The sequence below is a fragment of the Culex quinquefasciatus genome, chromosome 3 (genome assembly GCF_015732765.1).
Source record: "Culex quinquefasciatus strain JHB chromosome 3, VPISU_Cqui_1.0_pri_paternal, whole genome shotgun sequence".
NCBI lineage: Eukaryota > Metazoa > Arthropoda > Insecta > Diptera > Culicidae > Culex > Culex quinquefasciatus.
The window spans coordinates 201,244,657-201,271,554 of NC_051863.1; the positions used below are offsets into that span (position 1 = coordinate 201,244,657).

Below are 26,898 nucleotides of genomic sequence, written 5' to 3' on the forward strand. Positions count from 1 at the left end.
ATCAACTTACAATCCGTCTGCAAAACCCAGGACCGGTACATTTGAAAAATGATGCTTTGTTTGGATTGGATGCAACTGGTAAAATCATGATTTTGAATTTGATTCAAATAAATTAACACCACAACTTTCCATTTGCAGATCATGAAGATGGTCGAAGTTCAAGCTGCTCAATTTCATCTAATCAGAAAGTTAAAGTGCGTGAATTCATCGAAGAGCTACTATCATCGATGTTAAACGGTCCCCTGGATGATGTCTCGGTAGGCCAGCTGATGAAAAACGAAAACTGTAAGTATTTGTTTCCAAATGTTGAAGAAATATTAATTCACCACAGTGCGAAACGGAAATGTATACCCAAAGGCGAAACTCAACCGTAACACTCACATGGATTCATTTTCCACTCATTTCACTTCCACAGATATAAAAGTGTTCCACAGGTTTCACTCACGTTTAAGCAGGTGTCTGTACAATTTAGAGCTCTCAATTCATCAGTCGTTGTCCGGTAAGAACGAGAGAGGCACGATGACATTGAGCTCTGTCTTCTGGTTGCTGGCTCACAATGATTGCACCATTAAATAGCACGTGCATGCTGAACTTCACCTTTTACCAACTATCATTGTAATTACAAGCACCCAGTTTTATCACGTGTTTTGCGAGTCAATTTCCTCTTCAAATTGTGTGTGTTGTAGTTTTAGATTCATTTTTTTACTAGCAAATCTATGAAAATTATATAAACGCAATATAAAAGCATATTGCAGAAATTGGTGAATTCAAAGTCTGTTATTTGAACTGTTATTTTACCAAGTAACAAAAATTTAAGCATTCCATAACTAGTCAGTTACGGGTAGCGATTAGATATATGTTATAACATCTAAGCACTGTAGAGAATATTTCACAATATATGTTTAGGTTTCTCATTTCATCATTTATTTAACAAATACAGAGTAATATGTGTGCAATTGAAACACTTTTTCAACAATATTACGTTTATATGAAACAATCAATTTTCCAGCGAATAAATTAGTGATACAAAAGTCGATTCAACTTGCCTTCATTTATTTTTCGCGTTTACGTAAGCGATAAGATATATTGATGCGTCATAGAAATCATATTGGTTTTCTACTGATATCAGCAAGTAATATCGATGCTATCTGCAAAGTGATAAGAACAGTCGCCACATGCGATCGCACAAAAATGAACAGATTATCCCACCAAAAGAACTTCCATTTTATTGTTATTATCTAAGATAGCTGTTCTATCCATGGTTTAAGGCTTGCTTGATAAAGGTGCTCTTGAACTTTTAAGCTTCATGCCAAAAATAATATTTTATTTAAAGTAAATTTAATGAGTTTTTTTTAAGTAAATGATTGAAATAATGGCAATCAAACGTAATGCACCTGATAAGCGGTGTCCTTGAATTTTACCTTCAAAAGTAAAACCAGTTATGGCCCTAATCTGAGCGACCTCTGAAACCTTGATGCGCCGCTGTTATATAAGGGACAACATTTTGGATCCGGCATCAATGACTGGAAGGTGCCAAGTTTCCAATGCGTCACTCAATTAAGAGATTCTGTTCTGTACTGTTCTGAGTACGAATAAGCTTGTTTGCCTTCTAAAGGCTAAGCCACGAACTTCCTCACCCATGCCGGGCACCCTCTTTGAGGTCAGACGGGCTACATCAGCGAGTTTTTTTTTCTTCTTTTTTCCCAGTCACTATTATCATTAACCTGCCGCTCGCGACCGCAGTAAAGCCTTTGCTCATATCTCGACAGAGATATAAACAAGCAAAAAGCTTTTGAGCCAACTGCGGCAAGTTCAACAAAACTCGCGCCTCGCCAGTTCTGAACGGAGTGCGAACGGATTCAGGCTCAATAAAGCTCTCGCCGGTGGGTTTGCGAAAAAATCGTCTCTCTTTTTCGATGAATCAATACTTTTGGTGATAAACGTTGAATCGTTTTGTGGCTGTTGTGGATTCCAGTTGGGCAATCCCCGTCGTTGATCTTGACTCGCGTGAGTGATTTTCACCTGTGATTAGCTGTTATGGAGCACCTTCTGCGTTGAAAGTGAAGACGTGATAACATGTGCATCGAGTGTTGTGTATGTATGACGATTTTTTAAAGATACAACAAGTTACAAAAAAAGTTTGTCATAAAGTTCAGTTGATGAAAACATATAAAAGCACCTCAGATATATTAAAAACGTATAAGGTGTTCCTGATGTCTAACAGTTTTTTTAATAATCACAAACTTTATAATTTTTATTACAAACAGCAAAAAAAAAATTACATTGTACATACAAGCAAGAAACGAGTGGAAGTGAACAATTTCAAAATGTTTGTTGAAATTACGTGGTGTAGTGCTTCGGTCTGGTACATGATTGCAGCCCTCATGACCTATCTTGCGGCACACTTGATTCAAGTTGTTCTAGGTAAGCTCTCGTATAAATTATAAAACATTCATTCCAATTGACATTAAAAATACACTGAGAATATTGCTTAGTACCTTGCAAATCAGGTTGTACATTAAATTGCATCCTTATAAAATACAACAAAAAAATCACTGGGCAGCCCATCGGTCTCTCAGTTTTGTTGCAAGATATTGTCACGACAATTAGGTTATACAATTCAAAACAAACCAGAGCTTCCGCAAAGGAAACGAAAGCTTTACCACAATAAAATATTGTGGAAATTTAGAAAGTGTAAAATTTTACGATATAATATTACCTCTTTTATGATTTGAGGTTTTTATCTTATAAAAATGAACTGGTTCAAGAAAGCTGTGGTATTATAATGTTTTTTTTTACTGTGCTCGGCCAACTGAATTCAAATTTGGACTTCGGAAGCATGAATCTGTCTGAATTTGGAAAATAGTTTTGGTTATATTCAAACAATTTTCTGAAAAGCTACAACCACACTAGCAAACAGACTAAGCATAGCTTAAGAATACAGCGTTGCTATCGTTTAACTTAGCATTTTTCTTCCCTTTTTGATGTTTTGCATTTAGCATTTAGCAATATTAATTTGGCTTTAAAAATACTTAATTGAATCAGTGTTCTGCGGCGAAACAAAAAAGACTCGAAAAAAAGCAATTGAAATATAACCCGTATGTCACCTTTTTTATCAGCCATGCATTTTTGGTTAAGCTGACAATATAGTAAATGTTTTCAAATCAAGGCACATGAACCGTGCCGTTAAATGCGGAGTATAATCATGCCAAACACTTCCTTCCTCAAAATAATCGTTCGACTTCAATGTAGCGTAAATGCTTATGAGAGTTGAATGAAACGCGAATGAATTTCAACGAAGTAAATTAAGATTTTTTCGAAATATCGATGTAAAATTAAATAACAATCCTATTTTTGCTACACATATTTGCTGAAAGTTTCTCGTATGTATTTGAGATTTTACATCAATTTATGTCGAAAATGTGAAATTTGCCAATAATAAATATGAATTTATTTGTTTCAATCAATATAAGCAGGGGTTAAACGCTTAAGAAAAATGCGTTAAAATTGGTTAACCTCATCGACAAATGTTTTTTTGTTTTTCTGCTGTGTCCTTTGAAATCAGTTCTTAACTTTCTTTACTTTCAAACATCATCTTTTGCACTTAAGCTTTTAAAGTGTTTTCCTCACATTTAATATGCACGTAACGATTACTTCTTTCATAAACAAGACAACTAATTACTACCATTTTTTCTTCAGATCTTCCATTGTGCGAAGGACAGAAGGTGCCGGACATCCCAAGCGATAAACATTTCGAACTTCGTAAGCTGGTGCAGCGTGTTATAGATGAAGTCACCAAGTTACCGGAAATGCTCAACCAGAGTGGGTTGCCATTGCGACCGGAAGAGCATCTGCCATATTTTAGTCCTAAAAAATATGAGCAACTTTTGGCAACTGCCGTACTCAATAAGGTAAGCAAGAATCAGATGTATATTTTTTCGTATTAATCTTATAACTAATTTAATTTAAATTTATTATTTCTTTTTTATTTATTATTTAAAGCTTGTTAAAAAATATTTTGATTATTTTTTAAATTACAATGTTCAGCACAACAAAAACTATTTTTTCTGACAAAAATAAAATTTTCGTTCCCCTTCCCCCCCCCCTTGACTTTGGTCACAGTCGAGGGACATAAACTTCAAAAAATATTTGCAACGGCCTAAATAGATTTTACACTTACTAATTAATGTCACTTTAAAGTGAAAATTGACCATCCCCTGATAAATGAAACATACAAAAACTTCACTCCTATGGTTTCATTCGAAATATATACTGCCTGTCCTCTTGCCTCCACTCCTTGTCTCCACAATTCAATTTGTTCGACAGCGTCCGTCTTGTGTACGAAAGAAAGAACTTCGATATTACAAGATACCTTCAGTTCCTATTCTACCTCATAGTGCACCGGATACTTTTTTCAATTCGCTCCGTCAAAGTGGTATAACAGTTTTACCCGAGAAAAAAAAAACACTTGATATCTTTTATCTTTCTTGCTGATAAGAGAAAACATGATTCTTTATGTTCATAATTTTTAATTAATTTTTCGAAACCATTTTTCACAAAACAAAATCGATTCTGGCGTTTTTGTCCATATCTGTAATAAGTGAATATTTTGTCACAGGTGGTTGAAGATTATCGCAATCCGAAAAATTTTGAAGACGTCGGAAGAAAATCCGAACAACCCTGTCTGGATGCTGTCCCTCCTACGACCGCTGCGGTGACGACGGGATCAGCACTGGCTAAAGATTCGTCATTGGATATTAATCATAACAATGTTTCTGGTAAGTTACAATCCAATTCATTAACATTGTTGTCAGTCGTCATGTTACGTCCACGTTAACAAATGTAGATACTAAAATATAATAGTCAGATGTAATTTGTTACTTTTTATACTAACTTGTCTTTGCTTCTACGTAGACACTAGACAGAGAGTTTATAGGTTTCATCGAAAACATATTAAATATTTAGTTGGCGACCATAATATAATTTGGATTGAAGGTAACTTAACAATCTTCTTCAAAAGGTTTGATTTACTTCTTGCTTGTCACAACCTGAATATATGGATGTGATGGTGCTGATTTTTTTTTCTTTCACTAAATAAGGCTTACTAATCTGTTCATCTACAAAAAAAAACAACTTACAGATGAAAATATTGTCGAATCTTTTTTGAGTACTTTTAAAGCTACACAGAAAGCGCCAGGACAAACTTTGGCCCCATGTGTTATACACATTTGTGTTATATACTTTGCAAAATACTATTTATAATTTCCATCTTTGAGGGAAACATTGTAAGCTTTTAGTTTCTGATTTAAAATAAAACAAGATGTAGGAATAGGTCACACACATCAGGAAACTAATAATTGCATTAAATGTGTCTAGAAACAGTTTACAGACGGCATGTTTTTCTTAATGGTTTGTGAATTTCTTTTCGGTTTCGTTTGTGTGTTGGTGCTGGAAGCGTTGTATGCAAAAGTAATGCAATTATAGTTACGCAGTGATTTGTAAGTTACACCTCAAATTACCTAGACCTTTTGTGGGTATGATTTGAGTGTCTCCAAAGCTTTTGGAAGTGGTTCTTGTTTGCTCGTGCATTTCAAATGGCTGGCGCGACAGCTTTAACAGCTCTGCTACGCTATTTTTTTTAACAAAATGCATAAAGTTTTTTGCTTAAGAAGAATTTCCTTTGATTTTTTTGAACTTTTGCTGCAATTTAGGTATCGGCTCGTTGAATGAAGTTAACATCAGGCAAATGTCACTGAATGTAAGTATGGTGATATAATCAAATATCAAAGTGCTTAAAAAAATTTATTCAACAGACAAATGAGATACATTCACAAGATGATCTGCTTCAAAGATCATTGTCAGAGTCGGACGAATCCTATTTGAGTGATTATATCCAAAGACACACTGTACCGTTGCCAGATCTTTCAGATACCAACGGTTCTGGATCTGGTCCTGAGGACGATCTTGTATCTCTGAAGTCAAACATCACTGAAGGCACATCGTGGGAGGAAAATTGGCTATTCAGAAAACGACAGCTGAAAACTACGGAATCTGCGATAGCAATGTTAGTGCCATCACCTACCGAGGAGGTAAAAGCTTTGATTGGTGATCAGATAGTGGATGACGTTAGTGATCTCTCTGAGGCTGATGGTGAAGATTATGATTCTGATATCCATAATAATGAGAGTGGCGATACAAACATGACCCAAACAACCCTGGATGACGCAATTCAAGATAGTTTAATATCGATAAACTCAATACCTTCAAATGAACCAACACTTTCTGAAGCAAAAAACAGCCTTCTGTTGACGGAAACGTTGCTTGGCTCAGCATCTCCTGATGGACTTCTAACTGATTTGATCAGTATTGAACAAAACTCAGATAATGTTGAAGCCGCCAATGCAACACTTCTTGGTGAAGAAATAAATGATACAAAAAACGCTAAACCAGATGCGGTGGAAACTGATGATGTTAAATTGATGCAAGAACGTATTCACAATGCTCCGAAGCAACGAGATAACGATGGTAACGTGATGTATCCTATTGGTGTGGCACGGTAAGTAAAAACATGGTTAAACTATATTTGCTTTGCGTTCTGCTTTGGCTAGTGCTTTGCATCCTTTCAATATACTTGTTTTGCAATAGTGATAATTGTATACACGGATTTCATGAACATATTTATATTTACTTTCAGAGCAATCAACACAGATAACCAAACCACAGAATATGGCAGAAAAGAAGTGCCAATAGAAGTGCCATTAGGTAAGCATTTATTTTGCCTTGGGTGTTGAGGGAGGGATGTTTGATTTTAGGAAGCATTGAAATTTGTAAAATCCAAGCTAATGTTTTCTCTTGTGATATTCATGCAATAATTCTCGCGCATATTGTACAAGAGAGAACAGATGCACCCGCTACTTTATACTAACACTTATTTAACACTTTTACACAGAACACACTTACAACGACCACACATTCAAATATACTAACAACGAATATATCCGCAACTTAGAACTACCTATAGTCATAGATAAAACTAGTAATAACCAACATATTAGTGCACCCGTAGAAATTTTAAATATTATGCCAAACACCTATCCAGAGAGCACAAAACCGGCTAGCATAAAACCAAACAGCGAAACAATTATTCCTCCAAATTCTCTGAACCTTACGCAACCGCTTTCACCCCACCCGATAGCAATGACGATTACGGAAATATTTGAGCAATCCATGAAACCACATCTAACATCAATTTCAGAGGAAGAACAGGATTTCGATGCCTCAACAATAGTTTGTTCTACGCAGTCCAATTCAGCGAATGAACATAAGTTAAACAAAAGTGACATAAATGAGCCACCTCAAAAAAACTCAGAATCAAAACATCATACACCCCCAACAACTCCAGAGTTGTTTGTAGAACAAGGCACAATAGATACTTCGAAGCAAGGGCAAAGTGGTTCTTCTACAGAGCTAACAGAAATAACTGACCCAACAGAAAAACTCCACATAACAAAAGATCAAAATTTGATTGATTCAAACCAAGGGCATAAAAAGATGGAAACCAATCAAGATATTCTGACTGCATCAGAGCAAATTATATTGCGAACTGAAGTAAAGCAAGAGCACATAGATGCAGACTTCAAAACAGCTGACATAAATGTTAGGCCAAATTCCTCCAAGATACTTCAAGAAAATACGCAGTTCGGGAAAACTGACGTAAAGTTGTCTATTAATAATCAACCACCTTTAATCAATATCGTAGAAGAAAGTCAAATCATATTTGATGATACCATGACGATCCAACCAGATGATCTGCATCATACAAGACAAAATATGGTTTTAAAGAAAGAGCATCTCAGTACTTCAAATGAAATGGAATCATTAAATAAAACTTCTACAGTTGACGGTACTGCTGGGTCACCATCAATAGAACAAAGTGTTGAGCCTGTTGATAAAACATATTTGCAACAGAAACCCATCAAGCTGGACACTACGCAAGAGATCTCAACCCAACCAAACGAAGCAGAAGTATCAATTGATCACACTCTTAAGACAGCATTCTATACTGATAACACTACCGACATAAAAAATGACAAACCAGTTTCAAAAAGTAAGAATGAAACAAAATCGTCTATCAACACGGTTTCACCAGAAAGCAAAACAGATGAAATTGTTGTTATCGATAAAGATAATGGAAAAAGTATTGATTCAAATAATTTTAATATTATTCTTGAACAAGAAATAAACAATGAAACATTGCCAGCAGACCGTATAAAACAAGAAAATACAGAAGTCACAGTAATGATGGACGACGGTTCAGATGTTCTTAAAACGGCCGCTACGGCTGAACCAAACTGTTTGCACGACGAGTTGCAGGAGTGTTACAAAGGGTTGTCTCCTGCTGGGGATAGTTTCAACTATGCTTTCTTTAATACAATAGACGACATTGAAGATACAACTGAGCCATCTAGTCCAGAAGACACTTCCACAGAGGCTATTGCCGGTTCAATCGACAGAGTATCTAGTCCTGAAGAGCAAGATTTAAAGAAGGACATTCATCTCTCGAATGAGTTGTTGGTCGCAAATGCACTTCAACATACTGGAACCGATTACAAAAGCAATTCTATTTATGAGATAGATGATGTTCTTTTAAACTTAGGCTCGGAGGCATCTTCTGTGCAATCCACTCCAATCGCTATGGTGACACAGCAGATGAGGCAGTATTGCGAAGAGCTGAAAGGCATTCTTCATCCAACCAAAACGCCAGATTCATCAGAACACGAATCAGATCCTATGCTTGAAATTTCGGAAAACATTGATGCTCTTGAGTTCTTTCAGGACGAATTATGTACAGTAAATGAACAATTAGAGGCATGCGAATTTAAAACACCAACAGAACCAAAAAGCAAGCCCTTTCCAGAAGAAAAAATGGAAATAAAAACTGAGATCAGCAATCATAGTATATGTAATATCGATTACGTAGAGGAGGAACATTTTGTTGCGGAAGACGTTGGAAACTTGGCAATTGAAAATTTGGAACATACTTCAGTATGTGATGTGATAATGGTGAGCCCGAGCGTTGGCGAACATGCTGTTAAAAATGCGATTTCTTTAGAATACACAGCATGTGTAGAACCATGTGCCACACTAACTACCGATAAGAAAATGAGTCCTAACAAAGAAAACTCCTGTGAAAATCCTACTAAGGAATCAGAAGACCCTAATTATGACGAACTTCCTCCGCCTCCATTGGAACTTATCGAGCAAATAGAGGGTGAAAAGAATTCTAAACCACTTTCAGTTAATACACAGCACTTACTAACAATTTCTACACAAGAGGATTACAACTTGCCTAACAACAGCACCACTAATCTAGCTTCAAAAACTAATGACAAGTCTGATCTACAAAAACTTGGTGCCTCAGAAAATGAATTAATTTCTCTAGAAACTGACCCATCAGACCTATCACAAATTTTAGAACCACTTCCGTCGCCCATCCAAGAGAATGATACCGATAGTACCAACAATGACAACATTCAATCGATCGATGAAAATCTCATCCCAGGTGAGAGTACAAATCTTTAATAGTTTATTCACATAGATTGAATAATTATTATTTTATTTTAGGATCCATTGCGGAGCGTGACATTTTGAAATGGCGCAATGCTTCACCGATTCCTAACAATCCTTACTCTCCAGATATTTTACAGAAAAGGTTATCAGAATCTAATCGTAGCTCTAATCTGCTAGATTTCGATCGTTTAACTAACAAGGATAAGGATGTGCCAATTGAAAATCAACCGATTTTAAGTGAAGACGATGAAACTGATGTGCAGGATCAATCTTTACTATCGGAACGTGGAGGCAATCAAATCCATAATGAACGGTATACATAACCTTCAGATACCGCATTAACTAGTACAGTTAAACCTCGCATATGCACCTCATATGGGGGTTTCTTATGCGAAGCACGCATATGCGAGGTACAGGGCTTATGGGATTTTGGCTATATGGGAGACATGGGCTATATTTTTATAAAAAATCAACTAAACTATACAAATTTATAGTGTTTTGGAATCGTTATGAAGTCAGCTTTACAGCTACACCAAATTTACATGGTTTACGATGTTCTAGGTCATCCAAAACTTCGTCAAGTTAAGGCCTATGTGTTCAACGCCGTACAAGTATGAGGTAGGCGATTTGACTGTGGTTTTTGACCACAGGTCATATCCGGATAAACTCAGGGAGGTTCAGGGACTAGTCTACCGATATGTGGTGATGTTCTGGGTCTTCTGTAGAGTCCCTGAAGATACGTCCGATGGGTCTACCGCCGTAACACGGCAGAGGTCGGTGGTTTTTGACCTCAGATCATATCCGGATAGCCTCAGGGAGGTTCAGGGACTAGTCTACCGATATGTGGAGATGTTCTGGGTCTTCTGTAGAGTCCCTGAAAGTACGTCCGATGGGTCTACCGCCGTAACACGGCAGAGGTCGGTGGTTTTTGACCTCAGATCATATCCAGATAGCCTCAGGGAGGTTCAGGGACTAGTCTACCGACTTCTGGTAATGTGCTGGGTATTCTGTAAAATCCCGGGAGCTACGGTCAATGGGTCTACCGCCGTAACAAGGCAGAGGTCGGTGGATTTTGACCTCAGATCATATCCGGATAGCCTCAGGAAGGTTCAGGGACTAGTCTACCGATGTGTAGTGATGTTCTGGTTCTTCTGTAGAGTCCCGGGATTACGGTCAATGGGTCTACCACCGAAATAAGGCAGAGGTCACTGGATTTTGATCTTAGATCATATCCGAATAGCCTCAGGACGGTTCAGGGACTAGTCTACCGATGTGTTATGATCTTTGGGTCTTCTGTAGAGTCCCGGAAGTAACGGCCCTGAGGCTATTCGGATATGATCTGAGATCAAAAACCACAGACCTATATCTTGTTACGGCGGTAGATCCATCGGCCGTAACTCCCAAGATCTTACAAAAGACCTATCACATCGGTAGACTAGCCCCAGAACCTCCCTGAGGCTAACCGGATATGATCTGAGGTCAAAAACCACATACCTCTGCCGTGTTACGTCGGTAGATCCATCGGACGTAGCTCCCGGGACTCTACCGAAGACCCAGAACATCACCACATATCGGTAGACTAGTCCCTGAACCTCCCTGAGGCTATCTGGATATTATCTAAGGTCAAAAACCATCGACCTCTGCTTTGTTACGGCGGTAGACCGGTCGGTCGTAACTCCCGGGACTCTATAGAAGACCCAGAACATCACCTCATATCGGTAGACTAGTCCCTGAACCTCCCTGAGACTATCCGAATATGATCTGAGGTCAAAAACCACAGACCTCTGCCGTGTTACCTCGGTAGATCCATCGGACGTAGCTCCCGGGACTCTACAGAAGACCCAGAACATCACCACATATCGGTAGACTAGTCCCTGAACCTCCCTGAGGCTATCTGGATATTATCTAAGGTCAAAAACCATCGACCTCTGCTTTGTTACGGCGGTAGACCCGTCGGTCGTAACTCCCGGGACTCTATAGAAGACCCAGAACATCTCCACATACCGGTAGACTAGTCCCTGAACCTCCCTGAGGCTATCTGGATATAACCTAAGGCCAAAAACCATCGACCTCTGCCTTGTTACGGCGGTAGACCCTTCAGGCGTAGCTCTCGGACTCCACAGAAGACCCAGAACATTTCCACATATCGGTAGACTAGTCCCTGAACCTCCCTGAGGCTATCTGGATATGATCTGAGGTCAAAAAACATCGACCTCTGCCGTGTTACGGCGGTAGACCCACCGGTCGTACCTCCCGGGACTCTACAGAAGACCCAGAACATCACCACATACCGGTAGACTAGTCCCTGAACCTCCCTGAGGCTATCCGGATATGATCTGAGGTCTAAAACTATCGACCTCTGCCATGTTACGGCGGTAGACCCATCGGACGTACCTCCCGGGACTCTACAGAAGACCCAGAACATCACCACATATCGGTAGACTAGTCCCTGAACCTCCCTGAGGCTATCTGGATATTATCTAAGGTCAAAACCATCGACCTCTGCTTTGTTACGGCGGTAGACCCGTCGGTCGTAACTCCCGGACTCTATAGAAGACCCAGAACATCTCCACATACCGGTAGACTAGTCCCTGAACCTCCCTGAGGCTATCTGGATATAACCTAAGGCCAAAAACCATCGACCTCTGCCTTGTTACGGCGGTAGACCCTTCAGGCGTAGCTCTCGGGACTCCACAGAAGACCCAGAACATTTCCACATATCGGTAGACTAGTCCCTGAACCTCCCTGAGGCTATCTGGATATGATCTGAGGTCAAAAAACATCGACCTCTGCCGTGTTACGGCGGTAGACCCACCGGTCGTACCTCCCGGGACTCTACAGAAGACCCAGAACATCACCACATACCGGTAGACTAGTTCCTGAACCTCCCTGAGGCTATCCGGATATGATCTGAGGTCTAAAACTATCGACCTCTGCCATGTTATGGCGGTAGACCCATCGGACGTACCTCCCGGGACTCTACAGAAGACCCAGAACATCACCACATATCGGTAGACTAGTCCCTGAACCTCCCTGAGGCTATCTGGATATTATCTAAGGTCAAAACCATCGACCTCTGCTTTGTTACGGCGGTAGACCCGTCGGTCGTAACTCCCGGGACTCTATAGAAGACCCAGAACATCTCCACATACCGGTAGACTAGTCCCTGAACCTCCCTGAGGCTATCTGGATATAACCTAAGGCCAAAAACCATCGACCTCTGCCTTGTTACGGCGGTAGACCCTTCAGGCGTAGCTCTCGGACTCCACAGAAGACCCAGAACATTTCCACATATCGGTAGACTAGTCCCTGAACCTCCCTGAGTCTATCTGGATATGATCTGAGGTCAAAAAACACCGACCTCTGCCGTGTTACGGCGGTAGACCCATCGGACGTACCTCTCGGGACTCTACAGAAGACCCAGAACATCACCACATACCAGTAGACTAGTCCCTGAACCTCCCTGAGGCTATCCGGATATGATCTGAGGTCTAAAACTATCGACCTCTGCCGTGTTACGGCGGTAGACCCATCGGACGTACCTCCCGGGACTCTACAGAAGACCCAGAACATCACCACATATCGGTAGACTAGTCCCTGAACCTCCCTGAGGCTATCCGGCTATGATCTGTGGTCAAAAACACAGTCAAATCGCCTAACTCATACTTGTACGGCGTTGAACACATAGGCCTTAACTTGACGAAGTTTCGGATGATCTAGAACATCGTAAACCATGTAAATTTGGTGTAGCTGTATAGCTGACTTCATAACGATTCCAAAACACTATAAATTTGTATAGTTAAGATGATTTTTTATAAAAATATAGCCCATGTTTCCCATATAGCCAAAATCCCATAAGCCCTGTACCTCGCATATGCAACTCTTGCGACAAAACCGAATCAGGTGGAATGACTCGTATATGCAAAGTTGCATATGCGAGGCGCTCTTATACGAGGTTTAACTGTAATTAAAAATATTGAATTTCAGTTATGGTCGAGATTATTACATCAACGATGCAAAACGTGCAACGGGATCTCGTAAGTTGGGTACCGAAAACCAAACTAAGATATCGCACAGTACGGATGATGAGAAAGTGAGTCAACAAAAATTCTACCATTCTGCAAATTCATATATTATGGAAAAGTTTCTCCACACTAGTCATATGCCTTGTACAAGCAGTACAGAAACTTCTTCTCTGGCCTCATTGTCGAATAAACAATCGCCATTTTCTTATAATACCCGAAGTCTACCAAGAATGAATCAAACTTCACCACGACCTGCTTCCGTAGATCTTGGCTACATAACCAAAGCATCTTCGAACGCAGATAGCGACAATGACATTCCCGCAAACATAATTGCACAATTCGAACAAGAAATGTTGCACAACAATTTTAAAAGAGACAGTTTTCTGGCTAGAAATGTTTCCACCAGACAGTTTGTGTTAAATCCTATATTTGATGAGTCTTTTTGTATATCGACTAATACTGAAAATGTCTCCAAAAATGAAACAAACAAAACTCATTCAAAAAATCTTTCCATGAATCGAGAAGGTCCTAATGTTATGGTAGAAACTATCTTCACAGATTTACCAACATTGCGGCGCAGTGCAAGTCAGAAAAATGATAAAACAAAAACTTTGGTTTATAGAAGTGGTAGCGGTAGGTCAAATATAAGTAATTAATGTAGCGAGGGAACTAATGAGGGGATATTTGGCATTAAAAAAGTAGAAGTATGTATTTATAAAATATACCAAAAATAAAAGATCAAACTATGGTTAAGAATGTGTTTAGTATTATTAGAAGTACAATTTACAAATTCACATTGATCGAAATCAACTGTAGAATGTTACCCAAATCCCTCTTTCAGAATAAATTTACAGATGGTAAGTGTTCTAAACTAAAAAATAAATAACAAATATCGTTTAAATGTTCTACTTTTATCATCATTTGTTAACTTGCTTAGCTTTTAGCTAATTTGAAAGAGGTGATGGTATTCTATTCATCAATTTAGAATATATTTATTCATACGCATAGTGATATTCGATAATTTACATTTGTGTACTTTTACTAACTTATCGGAAGTGCAATGCAACAATTTCACGCATAAATTTGCTTTTCAGTTCAGAAGGAAGGTAACAAAAGTTATATTCTGATAATACTAACCACATTATCAAATCATTGCTGACCTGCTGTCTTGTACAACTAATTAAAAAATAAATTGATAGCACGACAGCAACGAATTGTACCCAAAGTCATAACTAAAATAAAATTATCGTGCATCAGGGTCATTTGCAGTACCTAAACCATAAGTTTTATGAGTATCGACCGTTTTTTTGCTATAAATATAGCCGCATAAAATAAAAGTGATTCTTTCTTCTTCAAGAGCATTAGAAAATTGCGGGTACTTATGCGCCTTAGTTCTCATCATTTTACAAAAATATATAATTTACGAGATATTTACAAAGTATTCTAAATTTTGTATAAATTTGCCAGAGATTTCTTAAAGGCCAAGAAACAAAGTATTTTTTGCGCATTTAATTTTCGTTTTCATTAGCTTAGCTAGTACTACATGTAAAAACACTTATAGTTGTACCAACACAGTGAAAAAAGTTGAATTATGGAATGTGTAAGATCTGTTGGTGTGATATTACCACTTAGTATGTAATTTTTCTTCTGTTTATGTGGAAGATTAGAATTCTGTTTTTTTTAAGGTCCAATAATTTTTTTTTGCTTTTTGGGTGTTTTTGAATACCCCTGACAGCGGTTCCAAAAACACTCAAAAAGCAAAAAAATAAAATTGTGTGTACAGGAACTTAACAAAACTCTAAAATTACACTTGAAAACATCTATATCTCACTTTTTATGCATTATTTCATGCTGACACGAAATCTTTTCACATTTTCAAAATATTCCCTCAATAATTTTTACTGTGAAGATACCAAGCTTTGATTTAAATTTTCTTCAATCTCTAACAACAAATCTATTTTACAGTCTCTTCTATTATCACAAAAACAGCCTAATGCTTCACAAAGAACTAGTCCAGTAGTAAGTCCAAGCCATACAAGTAACACAAGTCTGCAAACCGGTGTGTTTCCGTTTGTCAAATCAAGCAGCTGTGGAAATGTAATACCCACAAACAAAACTGAAGACATATTCTCAGCTGGCCGTCCAGTACAAGTAGCTCCTACGGATCCCATATTGCAAAAAGGAACAAAATTGGAATATTTAAGCACTCCTGCACACGAAGTTTACCTTATTCCGACAAATGAGCCAATTACTCCACACTCATTGGAATCATTGTCGGAGCAAAGCATACAGTCAAGAGCCGATGAAAGTTTAACGATGAGCGAAGATTCAGATATCACAAGAATCTATGAAATTGGCACCGGTGAGACGAAGCTTATTCAAGGTGATGCCATACAGGGTGTAGTAGTACCAACTGAAACCCCTCCTCCAACTCCAGACAAACATTTATCTGGACACGTTGTAGTTGACTCAAATGATAACCATAATGTCAACCCAGCTTATTCGGAATGTGCCGTTGTTTCTGAAGAAATATTGGAAATACTTCCTCAAACAGTAGATGCTGATCAACAGGGTATCAAATCGCCTAGCCCTACCATTGATCGAAGCCATTTATTGAAACCACGCTACGTGCAGATCAAACAACTATCACCAGATACTATTAAGTTTTTCTCCCCCAAAAAACCATTTACTAGTTCAACGAGCAACCTCTCCGCGTCAGCTGCCTTATCAAAGTCCTCCTCTGAAATTCGGGAACTGCCTGTTAATGTAAGACAGACATGGATATGTGAACATTTTCGCTACTAAAACATCAATTTCTTTCACAGACATCCAACCAAATGCATTCATCGTTGCATATAGATTTTCCAGCGAATCGTAACGTTCCTGCACATGAGTTCATAATTGAGAAAGAAGTCATGGACGTGCTGCCATCAGTTAAAGAACTTGCAAAATGTTACAGCGGTAAAAACCAAGGGACCAACACAACATTGAAACCAATTATGAAACCAACGGTAAGACTGATTTTCTATGTCATATGCAACTATTTAAGTGGAATGTATATAAAATCGTTATTTTTTTAATGGAATGTCAATCTATTGAAATAGTAAAAAGTGAACATCTATTTAGTTTGCATTATATTCAGTTTTCAAACCGTAGAAAAAGATACCTTAATTTTATTTTTTTTATTTCACGCAACCCATGTGATTCATCAATAAACACGGTTTTGCCATTAATATAAATATTTGCCTAGGTCAAGCTTCGAAAGGTAACTGAATAATATCTTCTCTTGAATGTATGTTGTTCTTAAAAATCAAAACGAATCATTCAAAATACAGTACAATTATTATTTAACACCATAAACACATTGAGAAATACTCGCACAGATTTTTACAACAACACGCACAACAATGGTTACTAAAAGCTTGAACACACAATTCCAATACATGAACAGAACATCCTTGTTTAGATATTTGTCATGGAAAAATATTATTTCATTATCATATTTTAATTTCATAGGATTTCATTCGACAATCTTCTGATATGCTTCATGATGACCAAGAATCACGAAGTGGGATGCCTCAGGTATGTTTAAAATGATAAGACGTGTCACGAGAACTCACACAAGTGATACTATTGTGATACTAAAATATAAACTTTTTTTAACATTATTTTTTCAGGTTGCCAACAAAAACCGCCGGATGTACAGCAGTACCAACAGCATTATTGCAGCAGAAGAAATCCGTGAAATCCGTCGTTTAAACCTGGAAGCGTACAATCGACCAACATTTGTTCCAATGGCTCCTGGGCATAGCATAACAGCTCGTAGCTTATCGAAACAGATTCGTGAGGAACTTAAGTAAGTTAACAAGACCAAAAATTTGATTTGTCTTTGCTCACTGAACCTATTTTTAAATTTCAGAACAAATGCAACTGATGACTTCAAAGTACAAGGTGGCCATATCAGCCCAGAACGACCAAGCAGCCCCGTGTTTGCTCCGGGTCATTTGCGAAACAGCATTCAATTTTTTGAAAACTTAAAAGATAAATAGGAAAAAATAATCAGTGAATTCAAACAACAAATAAAATAGTGCCATCATTTTGTACTTTCATGAGAAGATTGTACGACAATAAAAAAAAGTCCCATTGGTCACTTAACTTGATTTTAAATCAGATTTTTCGGTTAATAATCCTTTGCAATTGCTAGCAAATCTTTATTGGGTTTGTGTTCTCTGTAATAAAAGATTCAAATCCTGAAAAAATGCTTGTAGTTAAAATGATACGATCCGAAAACCAATAAAAGCTCTAAAAAAATGTTATCATAAAATCCAGTTATATTATGTCAGAAGTAAACTTATTTGAGAATAAATCCATTTTAGCTGCGGTTTCTGCTCAATCGTTGCATAAAACAAGCTCGGAAAGAATTAAGTCTCACATCTATCTCACCTTCCTCTAGCTAGAATGAGTTGAAAACTAAAATTAGCAGAAGGCAGGGCCATAAAGTTGGACCGGCATATCATGATTTGCCGACTCCAAGTCAACAGCCCTGTTAGTTAGTGAACGGCATACCTCATCAAATTTGTAAATTTCATGATAACATGAGGGAGATACGCATTCACGAACACACTTTGTTTTGTCAATTCCGTCGAAAATCGAGCAACGCGTGCTCTGATCACATGCTGATTCGTATTCTCTGAACGCCAATTCCTGTAATTTTAATAATCAATAAAATTAAGTAGTTCTTCATTGCACCACAACACCTCATTACATTTTTACTTGTCTCTTTATAATCATATTCAGGAAAACGAAATGTAACTACTTCTGATTGTACTTGTGGTAGCAAAACTACAAATGCTAATAACAACCAGATGTATTGAATAAAATTTAGTTTCATTGTTAGAATACAATCAGCTGAACTTTACTTTGAGGATACCCTCCTTGCAGTCAAATTTTGTTATTGACAGGAGTGAAAAAAAACAACACGTTCTTCGCATCTGCGCACACGAGATAAAATATACATAAAAAATAAAGTTTTGTAGAGTCGCACTAGAACCACTGCACGGCGCTCCCGAAGGCACACGTTATAGGCTGAAAAAAAAACAAACGATTTTATTTTTTCCATGTTAAAAGTTTTGATTCATCGTCATTTGGGTTAATAAATGTTGTGTTCTAATTTCATATCTTCACGAAGGTGAAAGAACGGTCAAAGACAGCTGTCACACTATATTTGGGATGAACTTTTCATTTAACTCATTTCTAATAAGATTTCATTTAATTTCATGCTTTTTGCTGTTTTGACTAACACACCCAAAATGTTCATTAAGATGTAAGCAAAATGACTTTTGGCGGCTATTCAAGGGTTTGTTCCGGCTCCGTATGCCCGAGCCCAAATCCCAAATAAGGCTTTCTAGGCCCAGTGAAAAAAATATAATTTAACTCAAAAATGACGAACTCCTCGTCACAGTGTCCTGATGCAAACAATGATCGAGCTGTAGCTGTCACAGCCCTGCAAAGTATGTTGGCTGATATATCGGGCAGTCAGTCAAAAAAACTAGCTAGAAGTCGCCTGACAAAAAAACTTTTGCTAGAAAGAGATAGGAAACCTGATGCAAACAAACGTCCAGCTGTCATGTAATCATACTTTGAATGTGTTGGTAAATTTCTGACTAGAAAGCCTTATACGAGCTTGATTTGACGTAACAGGAGCTGGCGCTTTGCATCTGAATTTTCAATGGGATTCAACCCGTAAAATTAAATTTTTTTCAAAAATGACAATTTTAGAGGCATTTTGACCACTTAAGGGTTTATTTTCAACATCACTGGCCGTGTAGGCCAGATTCTTGCGCAAATTTTGTTATGCATAACACTGTAATTTTGAGTAGTCTGTAGCTCTGTTCAGGTCTTCAAAGTTTGGTAAATTTTCGAAAAATCAGCCCAGGCAAAATCAAATTTCGTCTCGGGCGTCGCGAGGGCGACGCATATCATTTTTGCTGGACCGATTGTTTTTAAATGCCAAACTTTGAAGGTCTGTACCGAACTCCAAATTGCTCAAACTTGCATAGCTATACATATCAAAACTTGCGCAAGGATCTGACCAAGTCAGTGATGCTGAAAATAAACGCTTCAGTGGCGAAAGTGCCTCAAAAATTAACATTTAAAAAAACAGGAATGAACAGGAATTTAAAAAAATTTGCGGGTTAAATCCCATTGACATTTTAAATGCAAAGCGCCAGCTCTTGTTACATCCAAGCAAGTTCATATTTGTGATTAAGGCTCAGTATGCCTACCGGAACAAACCCCATGAATACCCGCCAAAAAGTCATTCTTGTTCCTTCATCCTAATGTTTATGTTGAGCTAATAACCCGAAGTTGACTTTATGATATCATTACTCTTTTTGCTTAATTTTCCCAGCAAGTAACTACTTTTTAAAAGAATAAACTATTATTTATATGAAGCATTTTTTTTGTTCTACCTGTTGTACAGCAAGAGGATAAATGAAAAAGACTGCTAACTCTCTAACTAGGTCAAATAAGGACTTATTGATTGAACAGGTACAGCTGGGACAATTATGCTTAGAAAGGTAGCTTAAGGTGTAAAAATATGAATTGTCTTTTCTGCCCATGTTCGCATAAATGTCCCATTTGAAAAACAGCTATCTGAGAAAAACGCGACACAAGTTTGTCTCACACATGAGGCTTCATGAAAAACCGAAATTTTGATCCAGGTTTCTTGAACAAAGTACTGGATATTTTTTTTATTTTTCTGATAGAGCACATGATTTCAAACCTAACTGTTTCAATAACTCAAAAGTGATGAATATGCATATGGGACATTTATGCGATCATGAACAATTTGTCTCAGTTGCGAATTTTTGAGCATGGAACAATAATCGTTCGACGGCAGTAGATTTAATTCTACACAAGAAGTTACATTAAAACAGATTTTAGGTACAGCGTAGAATCAAAAAATATCGACTGTCCTCTTTATTGCATAGTTGCGTCAAACATTGCCGTCAAACATATCGAAGACATCAAGATTAGACATTTCGTGGTTTGAATTCGCGCGGTTAACCTGCTCCTTTGCTCAGCTCTTGCCGAATAATAAACTAAAATCCTACGCAACTACTTATCGAACCTCGAAAATGGCTTGTCTATCACCAGCTGAATCCGGAGAATTTATTGTTAAAAATGCAAAATTTGTAAAAATCAATGAGGATGGAATAAGCAATTTAGTTCAGGAGGCAAGTATTTTCTTTGAAATTGTTATCAGTCAAGCGATAAAAAGTTCATGGCCACGAGGAATCATTCTTCTAAGGCATGTTTTATAGTTAAGCTTATGTTAATGTTAAGCTGTGTTTGAATTATATACTTATTCTAATTGCAGGTCATTGATGGCATTAAAAGTAAAGCTATTGATGTAGACAATTTTTCGCAACACGAATACCATCCAAAACCGAATGACCGCAATGCTCCAAACTGGATCTTCTTGATTGACACTTTGAACTTTTGCTTCTGGACTCCAGGCGATGCCACTAAATGGAAGGTTGAACAACAAACAGGATATTTTTCACTATGTGCTGCAGTCAATCGTGCTTTAAAGGAAGGCATCGACATAACCAATCCAATATACTACTCGAACATTACATTGGCTGATCTGGAGAATATCCTACGTTCCGACGATGGCCAAACCAAGGCACCTCTACTAGAAGAGAGAGTCCGTTGTCTTCACGAAGTAGGCAAAATTCTGATCGAAAAATACGATGCAAATTTTGAAAATTGTATAAAGTCTTGCAATCAATCGGCCAAGGCACTGCTGAAGCTAATTGTTGATGAATTTCCGTGTTACAGAGATGAAGCGATTTACAATGGACAAAGAGTATCTATCTACAAGAGAGCTCAAATTCTGGTAGGCGATTTATGGGCTTGTTATAGAGGAGAAGGACTTGGAATGTTCAATGACATCACAGAGATAACAATGTTTGCAGATTATAGAGTGCCTCAAGTTTTAGTTCATTTCAAAACAATGGAATATACCGATGATTTGATGAAGGCTTTAAAGTCCGACAAACTTATGGAAAATGGGTGCACTGAAGAAGTTGAAATAAGAGGTGCATCGATTTATATTGTAGAACGGCTCAAAGCGTTGGTACTAGCGGAATTGAAGACAAATCATCCCGAGATATCACCGAAAAATGTTAATGCTGTTTTACTGGATCATTTTCTATGGGACTATCGACGAAAGCATGCATCTGAACTGGAGTATATTCCTTTCCATAAAACCATTAGTGTTTACTATTAAAAACATAAATTTGTTTTGTATGCTGCCATCGTTTCAAACAGCAAGTCAATGCATGTATAATATCGTTAAATAAATTCCACAAACTATTTCAACCCTAAACTTTTTTTATATATTCGAAAAGAAAAGCATCATAACTTATTCCTATGATAAGTTATCGAACCTAGATTGCAGCCTGAACAGGCACATTGGAGTTAATTTTTCAATGGATGTTCGCAATTCGTCGGAGCGAGTTGTGGCGCTATAACCACGGCAATTAGTGTCCAAGGGCATTCGTGGAAATACAATTTCCCATCCCAGAGGGTCCCGGAGTACCAAACCTTCTTAGCATGGTGCTCCCAACGAATACAACCAAATCTCTGAGCGTAGTGTGTCCCCATCCCCACGCTTCCCTGTCGATTCAGAACACCAAAGACATAATTCCTCGGGCAGCCCAGGTCAACCAAAAGTTCCTCCAAGGGGGAAACCCGGATAGAATTTAACATAATAGTATTTTTTAGCTTTCAAAACTAAAATAAAATGCTTCAAACAAGTTGAAAAAGTGTTATGTGAGGGAAGAATAGTAAAACACAGTTTGGGACAAAATATTCGCTTATGGAATGATTTATTTTTATTTACACAAATAATTTTCTGAATGTCTTATATAATGGTTGTTCTGTTTTTCTACATTGAAGTACACATACACATGACGATTCATGGATGCATTTTTATTGTTCAACATTGCATAAATTTATTTTTTCCAACATCGTGTTCGTGTCTTTTTATGATAATTAAAAAATATATTACTTTCAACACATAAAAAATACAATGAAGTTACATTCTGAACCGGACTACTTTTGCAACAGTTTTAATGCAATCAACCAACAAGGAACGTTACAAAGTTAATCCGTTTCATGCTTTGAGCTCTTGTATGTACTTTAATCAAATTCTTTTAAACCAGTTATCATTTGAAACTAAAAGTTCCAATCACTACATCTTGTTTCTTTGAGTTTTATATGCTCGAAAAACCCTTTCTAATAATTAAACGGCAATTTACTTATCTTACAAATCAATATTATTTAAAATAATCAACAGTTAAACAAATTACAACAAAAAGTCGATAGAAATTTGGAGTTGCATCTTGGTACAACTAGGGTGTGTTACATGTCCATATGATTTATCTAACATCTGTGTTATCAAGTACTGCTTCAGCCAAAAGGATAAGAATGAGCGGATTATTATGACGGAACAGGATAGCGACGGCGAAGAATATTTGATGTAATCAATCCACTCATGCGAAACCGGTTAGACCTTGTTCTCGACCATGTCGATATTCAACTTGTAATAAACGTACGGATAGTACTCCGACTGTCCAAACCCAAGTCCGGGGATATCAACATTCTGTAAAAAAATGGATACAAACAATTATTTGCAATACACATACATTAAATTTTAAGTAACTTACATCGGCGTTGCCACCAGAGGATGCTGCTGATCCATCCAAATGGCCATACAGCTGATTCAGTACGTCCCGCAAACGCTTGGTGTTTTTCTTGTTCGGGTGAATCAGAATAGCTTGAAAGTTAACTGGCAACCCGTATCTAAATTAAGTACATTAAAAATAAATAAACAATTTCGAATGTCTCATTGGAAACTAAACTAACCTCAAAACTGATTCCACGAAAACACGAAGTGCTTTAACGTGTATCCAAGCACAGAAGCATTCGCTAAAGTTCACCTTCAACCATCTGACCAAGGGGCCCTGTTGAATTAAAACTATTAGTTTAATATTACAACATTACCCAACACAAAACTTACGAATTGTTTTTTCTTGTCGGTCACAAGTTTCGTTATTTCATTTTTACCCGCTGCGAGTTCCTCCTCATTATAGGTAAATTCACGCACCACGAATTTCCGCTCGCGTGCATGAAGCTTGAATTCATCGACAACCTTTTTAAACAGTGTCACCGTGCACAGTGCGTAATCATTATCCTGGGTGATCATCTGTGACGAACGTGGTACAATCATGTCGGTGATTTTTTCATAGTTGACGTTCCAATCGTTAATCATTTGTCTGCAAAAGTCATTGAATTTCATACGGTGTTTCCAGCTATTCGCATTCACCTGTTTTTCGAAAACCAACTCAACTTATTTAGAAATGCAGGAATGGTTAAAAAAATACTTTTCATCATCCACTCCTCTGCCAAATTGAGGAGGTTTGCTTAACTTGGAACAAACGTTTTTAGGTACACTCCTCACAAGAATTTTATATTATAGATCATAGTTAAACTTACTTTGGCACGATCACAAGCAACGTTGTCAAGTACTCCGAGTCCAAAATGAAGTGTTCTCTTTTCACAAGGTCAGCTAAATTGCGAGTCAACAAACTTCCTCTGAAATATATTAAACATATATGGTGCAGGCAATTTCTCCCATCATAATTAAAAAAAACCTACGTCTGCTTTTTCTCCAAGTTCTGCAGGTTTCCTTTCAGGTTGTTATATGCAGCTGACTTAGTTTTCAGATCAGCATCAATTTGACCAACCTGCTTTGAAATTATGTCAGCGATATTGCGCAGCGATTGTTTGGTTGGATACTTGGCTAAATCCCACTGGAATCTGGTGATGTAGGTAGTCAGGTCATCTAAATAGTAACAATCCCAAATTATACAAAGTCAACAACTACAAACCATTCTTTAAGAATAAAACAATCGTAGAAGATATATTCAAAAAGGTCTCGGCACACATGTCTTTGAAGCAAGGGGAATATATTTTCAAAAGCTTCAAGTTCGATTTTAGAATACAATTTTATCACTTGCATTCGTTCCCAACTTTCAACTGCTTGAAATAAAGGGAATCAATTACAAATCAACTCAATAAAATAAAGTTACCAAAAAATAGCATAATAATCGGGATTGGAAAAGCGTGCAGGTCAAGGGACATACCTAAGGAAAAGTGCGTATTTTAGGGGAAACACAAAGGGATTTTGTGTATTGATACAAATTATGGGAAAAAGTTTGCAAAATCAAATTAATTTTGCGCTTGGTAAAACTACCACATAAAATCAGGCTGAAATGCTCATAATAAGGTGCTGGTGGAAATATCGAAGAGTTACAGATGTAGAAGTAAAACAACAGAGTATAATTTAAACAAAGAAACAACGAATGTGTACCAGGTGTCTGACCTAGACAGATCGGACCATACGCCAAGGGCATCGCACCGTTCCTAATCGATGATGAAATCATATATGTACTAGTTGCAGCATCAAACTTCGCCCCGTACATTTCATGCTCCATTGTTTCTGGACTAGAACGCCCTTGGCTACCGCAGCAACTGCTCACCGGTGACGAACGAAATATTACGCTTCCACCGGTTGTTCCGCCGCAAATATGGCTGGATGAGCGGCTCCTATTTACGCAACAAAATAGTCGAGTTTCGAACATTTTACAAGATCTGAATTTGATAAATAATTCTTGATAGAGGCAGCAATGAAACAAGACACGTATAAACAGCAATTAAAACAAACGACACTATTTTTAAATTTTCGTCAATCTGCATTTTTATGTCCAATTCCATACATTTTACATAAACAAATGATTTGGTTTACATTGCAATTTAAATCAATCCAATTGATTTCTGCACACAAAAGAAATAACTACACATTTGACATGAAATACTATATACAAAAATAAAAACCTTATTTTTTTTAATGCTTCAAAAATTTACTTCTTCAATTTGCATTGTTAACAAAAATTTATGACCGACTTATTTATTTACATCGAATAAAACATATCAAAACTATACTGTGAGTTCAAATGGAACTGACACTCAAATGTACAAAACAATCTAAAATTTATAATGCAAATATGACATGGAAGTTGGATAGAAATAGAAAGACATATCAACAGACTGTACGTGTACACAGGTGAAAAAGGAACTTATTTCGAACCACATGTGCTCATGTTGATTTTTGTAATCACTTCGCGGAACACTCGGAATTAGGGAATGACGTACAAAAGTGGACACACTGAAAACAAGTCTGCTGAAATTCTAAGCAGCGAGAAACATTGCACAGCTATAAAACATAGAAAAAATACAGCGTGATGCAATTTGATCTTATTTTGCAGCTCGCTTCTATCCGGTACCTGGATTTGTGTGAACTTTTACGTCTGTGAAACCACCATTCGAAGCTGCTCTCGTGGTCTTCACGATCAACTTCTGTTTCAGCATCAGGTGTCAGCACATTACAATTAATACTGTAACTACGTTTTCGACTTCCGAAGGAAATTGAAGGTCCATTCGATGATTTTGTCTGAACGTCATGACCACTAATATTACTCGTTTGCTCGGTTACTTCAATTGTGACTGGTGAATCAATGACTGATCCTGATCTCGGATAAACACATGCCAGCGAATCTGCGTCCCGCTCCGACCCAGATGCAGACGATCGCGTCTTCTGCGAGCAGCAGCAACTAGGCGAATTTGTCCCGTGGCTGCAGTCATCAACGCAAGAGCGTTGCCTTTGCAACTGTTCACATGAGTTGTTTTGCGAAGATGGCGAGTTACAGAATTGTATCTCATCAGGATCCACTTCATCTGAAGGAGATTTTTCCGGTTGTGCAGCACCTTATTGTATGTAGGTGGCTTATATTTAATACGATTACTACTACCTCAACCGATGTTAGGTGAATAGATGAAATGAATTTTGCTTAACAAAAAAGGGTTCTTTTAGTATAATCATAAGTGAGTGAACATCATGTAAAAATAAAAATAAACTTCGAATAACCATAAACTGGAGCGAACAGGGTCTTCAGGGATAATGTTACTAGTTACATGTGTAACATAATAAAAATTACAATGTAAAGTAAATAGAGCGTACATAAAATAAATAGGCAGTAATTTATATATCCTACGTGTATTTTATCGCCCCAGTTTACGAAACTTGTTTGTTAATCGATTGAAGTCCAATTTTCGAATAACTGCATTGGCATACCTTTCGTTTGTATAATTGATCCTCTATGGGCATGGTCTT

At 37.6% G+C, this 26,898-nt stretch overlaps 3 protein-coding genes across 15 annotated transcripts; 2 read left to right on the top strand and 1 right to left on the bottom strand.

The window, feature by feature from the left end:
• The first annotated feature begins 1,805 nt into the window (after positions 1 to 1,805).
• On the top strand, positions 1,806 to 17,854 carry LOC6032799. 11 transcript variants are annotated; one of them, XM_038259358.1, is made up of 16 exons: positions 1,806 to 2,007; positions 2,268 to 2,424; positions 3,700 to 3,911; positions 4,619 to 4,778; positions 5,712 to 5,758; positions 5,814 to 6,556; positions 6,695 to 6,762; positions 6,950 to 9,562; positions 9,625 to 9,883; positions 13,558 to 13,663; positions 15,561 to 16,361; positions 16,421 to 16,606; positions 16,846 to 16,860; positions 17,112 to 17,177; positions 17,273 to 17,451; positions 17,515 to 17,644. In XM_038259358.1, the coding sequence occupies exons 2-16, from the start codon at positions 2,328 to 2,330 to the stop codon at positions 17,642 to 17,644; spliced, it is 5,682 nt and encodes a 1,893-aa protein (XP_038115286.1). In that variant the 5' UTR covers positions 1,806 to 2,007; positions 2,268 to 2,327. The 11 variants fall into 11 exon arrangements, with proteins under 11 accessions (XP_038115286.1, XP_038115284.1, XP_038115287.1 ...); XM_038259356.1 differs by lacking the exon at positions 1,806 to 2,007 and adding an exon at positions 2,014 to 2,094 and having other exon boundaries at positions 17,515 to 17,854; XM_038259359.1 differs by lacking the exon at positions 1,806 to 2,007 and adding an exon at positions 2,014 to 2,094 and having other exon boundaries at positions 7,256 to 9,562.
• Positions 17,855 to 18,927: 1,073 nt separating this feature from the next.
• Positions 18,928 to 21,990, top strand: LOC6032797 (queuosine salvage protein). The gene is made up of 3 exons (XM_038261434.1): positions 18,928 to 18,951; positions 20,588 to 20,833; positions 20,977 to 21,990. Exons 1-3 carry the CDS (start codon positions 18,928 to 18,930, stop codon positions 21,889 to 21,891), a joined length of 1,185 nt encoding a protein of 394 aa, XP_038117362.1. The 3' UTR covers positions 21,892 to 21,990.
• Positions 21,991 to 22,468: 478 nt separating this feature from the next.
• LOC6032796 (V-type proton ATPase subunit C) lies at positions 22,469 to 26,175 on the bottom strand. 3 transcript variants are annotated; one of them, XM_038259369.1, is made up of 7 exons: positions 26,012 to 26,175; positions 24,324 to 24,510; positions 24,162 to 24,260; positions 23,686 to 23,941; positions 23,532 to 23,629; positions 23,333 to 23,468; positions 22,469 to 23,268 (listed from the first exon to the last, which is right to left on the bottom strand). In XM_038259369.1, exons 1-7 carry the CDS (start codon positions 26,094 to 26,096, stop codon positions 23,173 to 23,175), a joined length of 957 nt encoding a protein of 318 aa, XP_038115297.1. In that variant the 5' UTR covers positions 26,097 to 26,175; the 3' UTR covers positions 22,469 to 23,172. The 3 variants fall into 3 exon arrangements, with proteins under 3 accessions (XP_038115297.1, XP_038115296.1, XP_038115295.1); XM_038259368.1 differs by lacking the exon at positions 26,012 to 26,175 and adding an exon at positions 25,051 to 25,324; XM_038259367.1 differs by lacking the exon at positions 26,012 to 26,175 and adding an exon at positions 25,039 to 25,324.
• Positions 26,176 to 26,898: the final 723 nt, after the last annotated feature.

Excerpts from the sequence above, each read along its gene's own strand:
- LOC6032797 (XM_038261434.1), top strand. The coding sequence starts at position 18,928 with ATGACTTTTGGCGGCTATTCAAGG. Across the intron at positions 18,952-20,587 it reads CTTTTGGCGGCTATTCAAGG|TTGCGTCAAACATTGCCGTC; the intron begins GTTTGTTCCGGC and ends TTTATTGCATAG. Across the intron at positions 20,834-20,976 it reads TAAGCAATTTAGTTCAGGAG|GTCATTGATGGCATTAAAAG; the intron begins GCAAGTATTTTC and ends TTCTAATTGCAG.
- LOC6032796 (XM_038259367.1), bottom strand. The coding sequence starts at position 25,309 with ATGTTCGAAACTCGACTATTTTGTTGCGTAAATAGGAGCCGCTCATCC. Across the intron at positions 24,511-25,038 it reads CTGTCTAGGTCAGACACCTG|ATGACCTGACTACCTACATC; the intron begins GTACACATTCGT and ends GTTACTATTTAG. Across the intron at positions 24,261-24,323 it reads AACTTGGAGAAAAAGCAGAC|AGGAAGTTTGTTGACTCGCA; the intron begins GTAGGTTTTTTT and ends AATATATTTCAG.
- LOC6032799 (XM_038259356.1), top strand. Across the intron at positions 6,557-6,694 it reads TATCCTATTGGTGTGGCACG|AGCAATCAACACAGATAACC; the intron begins GTAAGTAAAAAC and ends ATTTACTTTCAG. Across the intron at positions 17,178-17,272 it reads CACGAAGTGGGATGCCTCAG|GTTGCCAACAAAAACCGCCG; the intron begins GTATGTTTAAAA and ends TTATTTTTTCAG.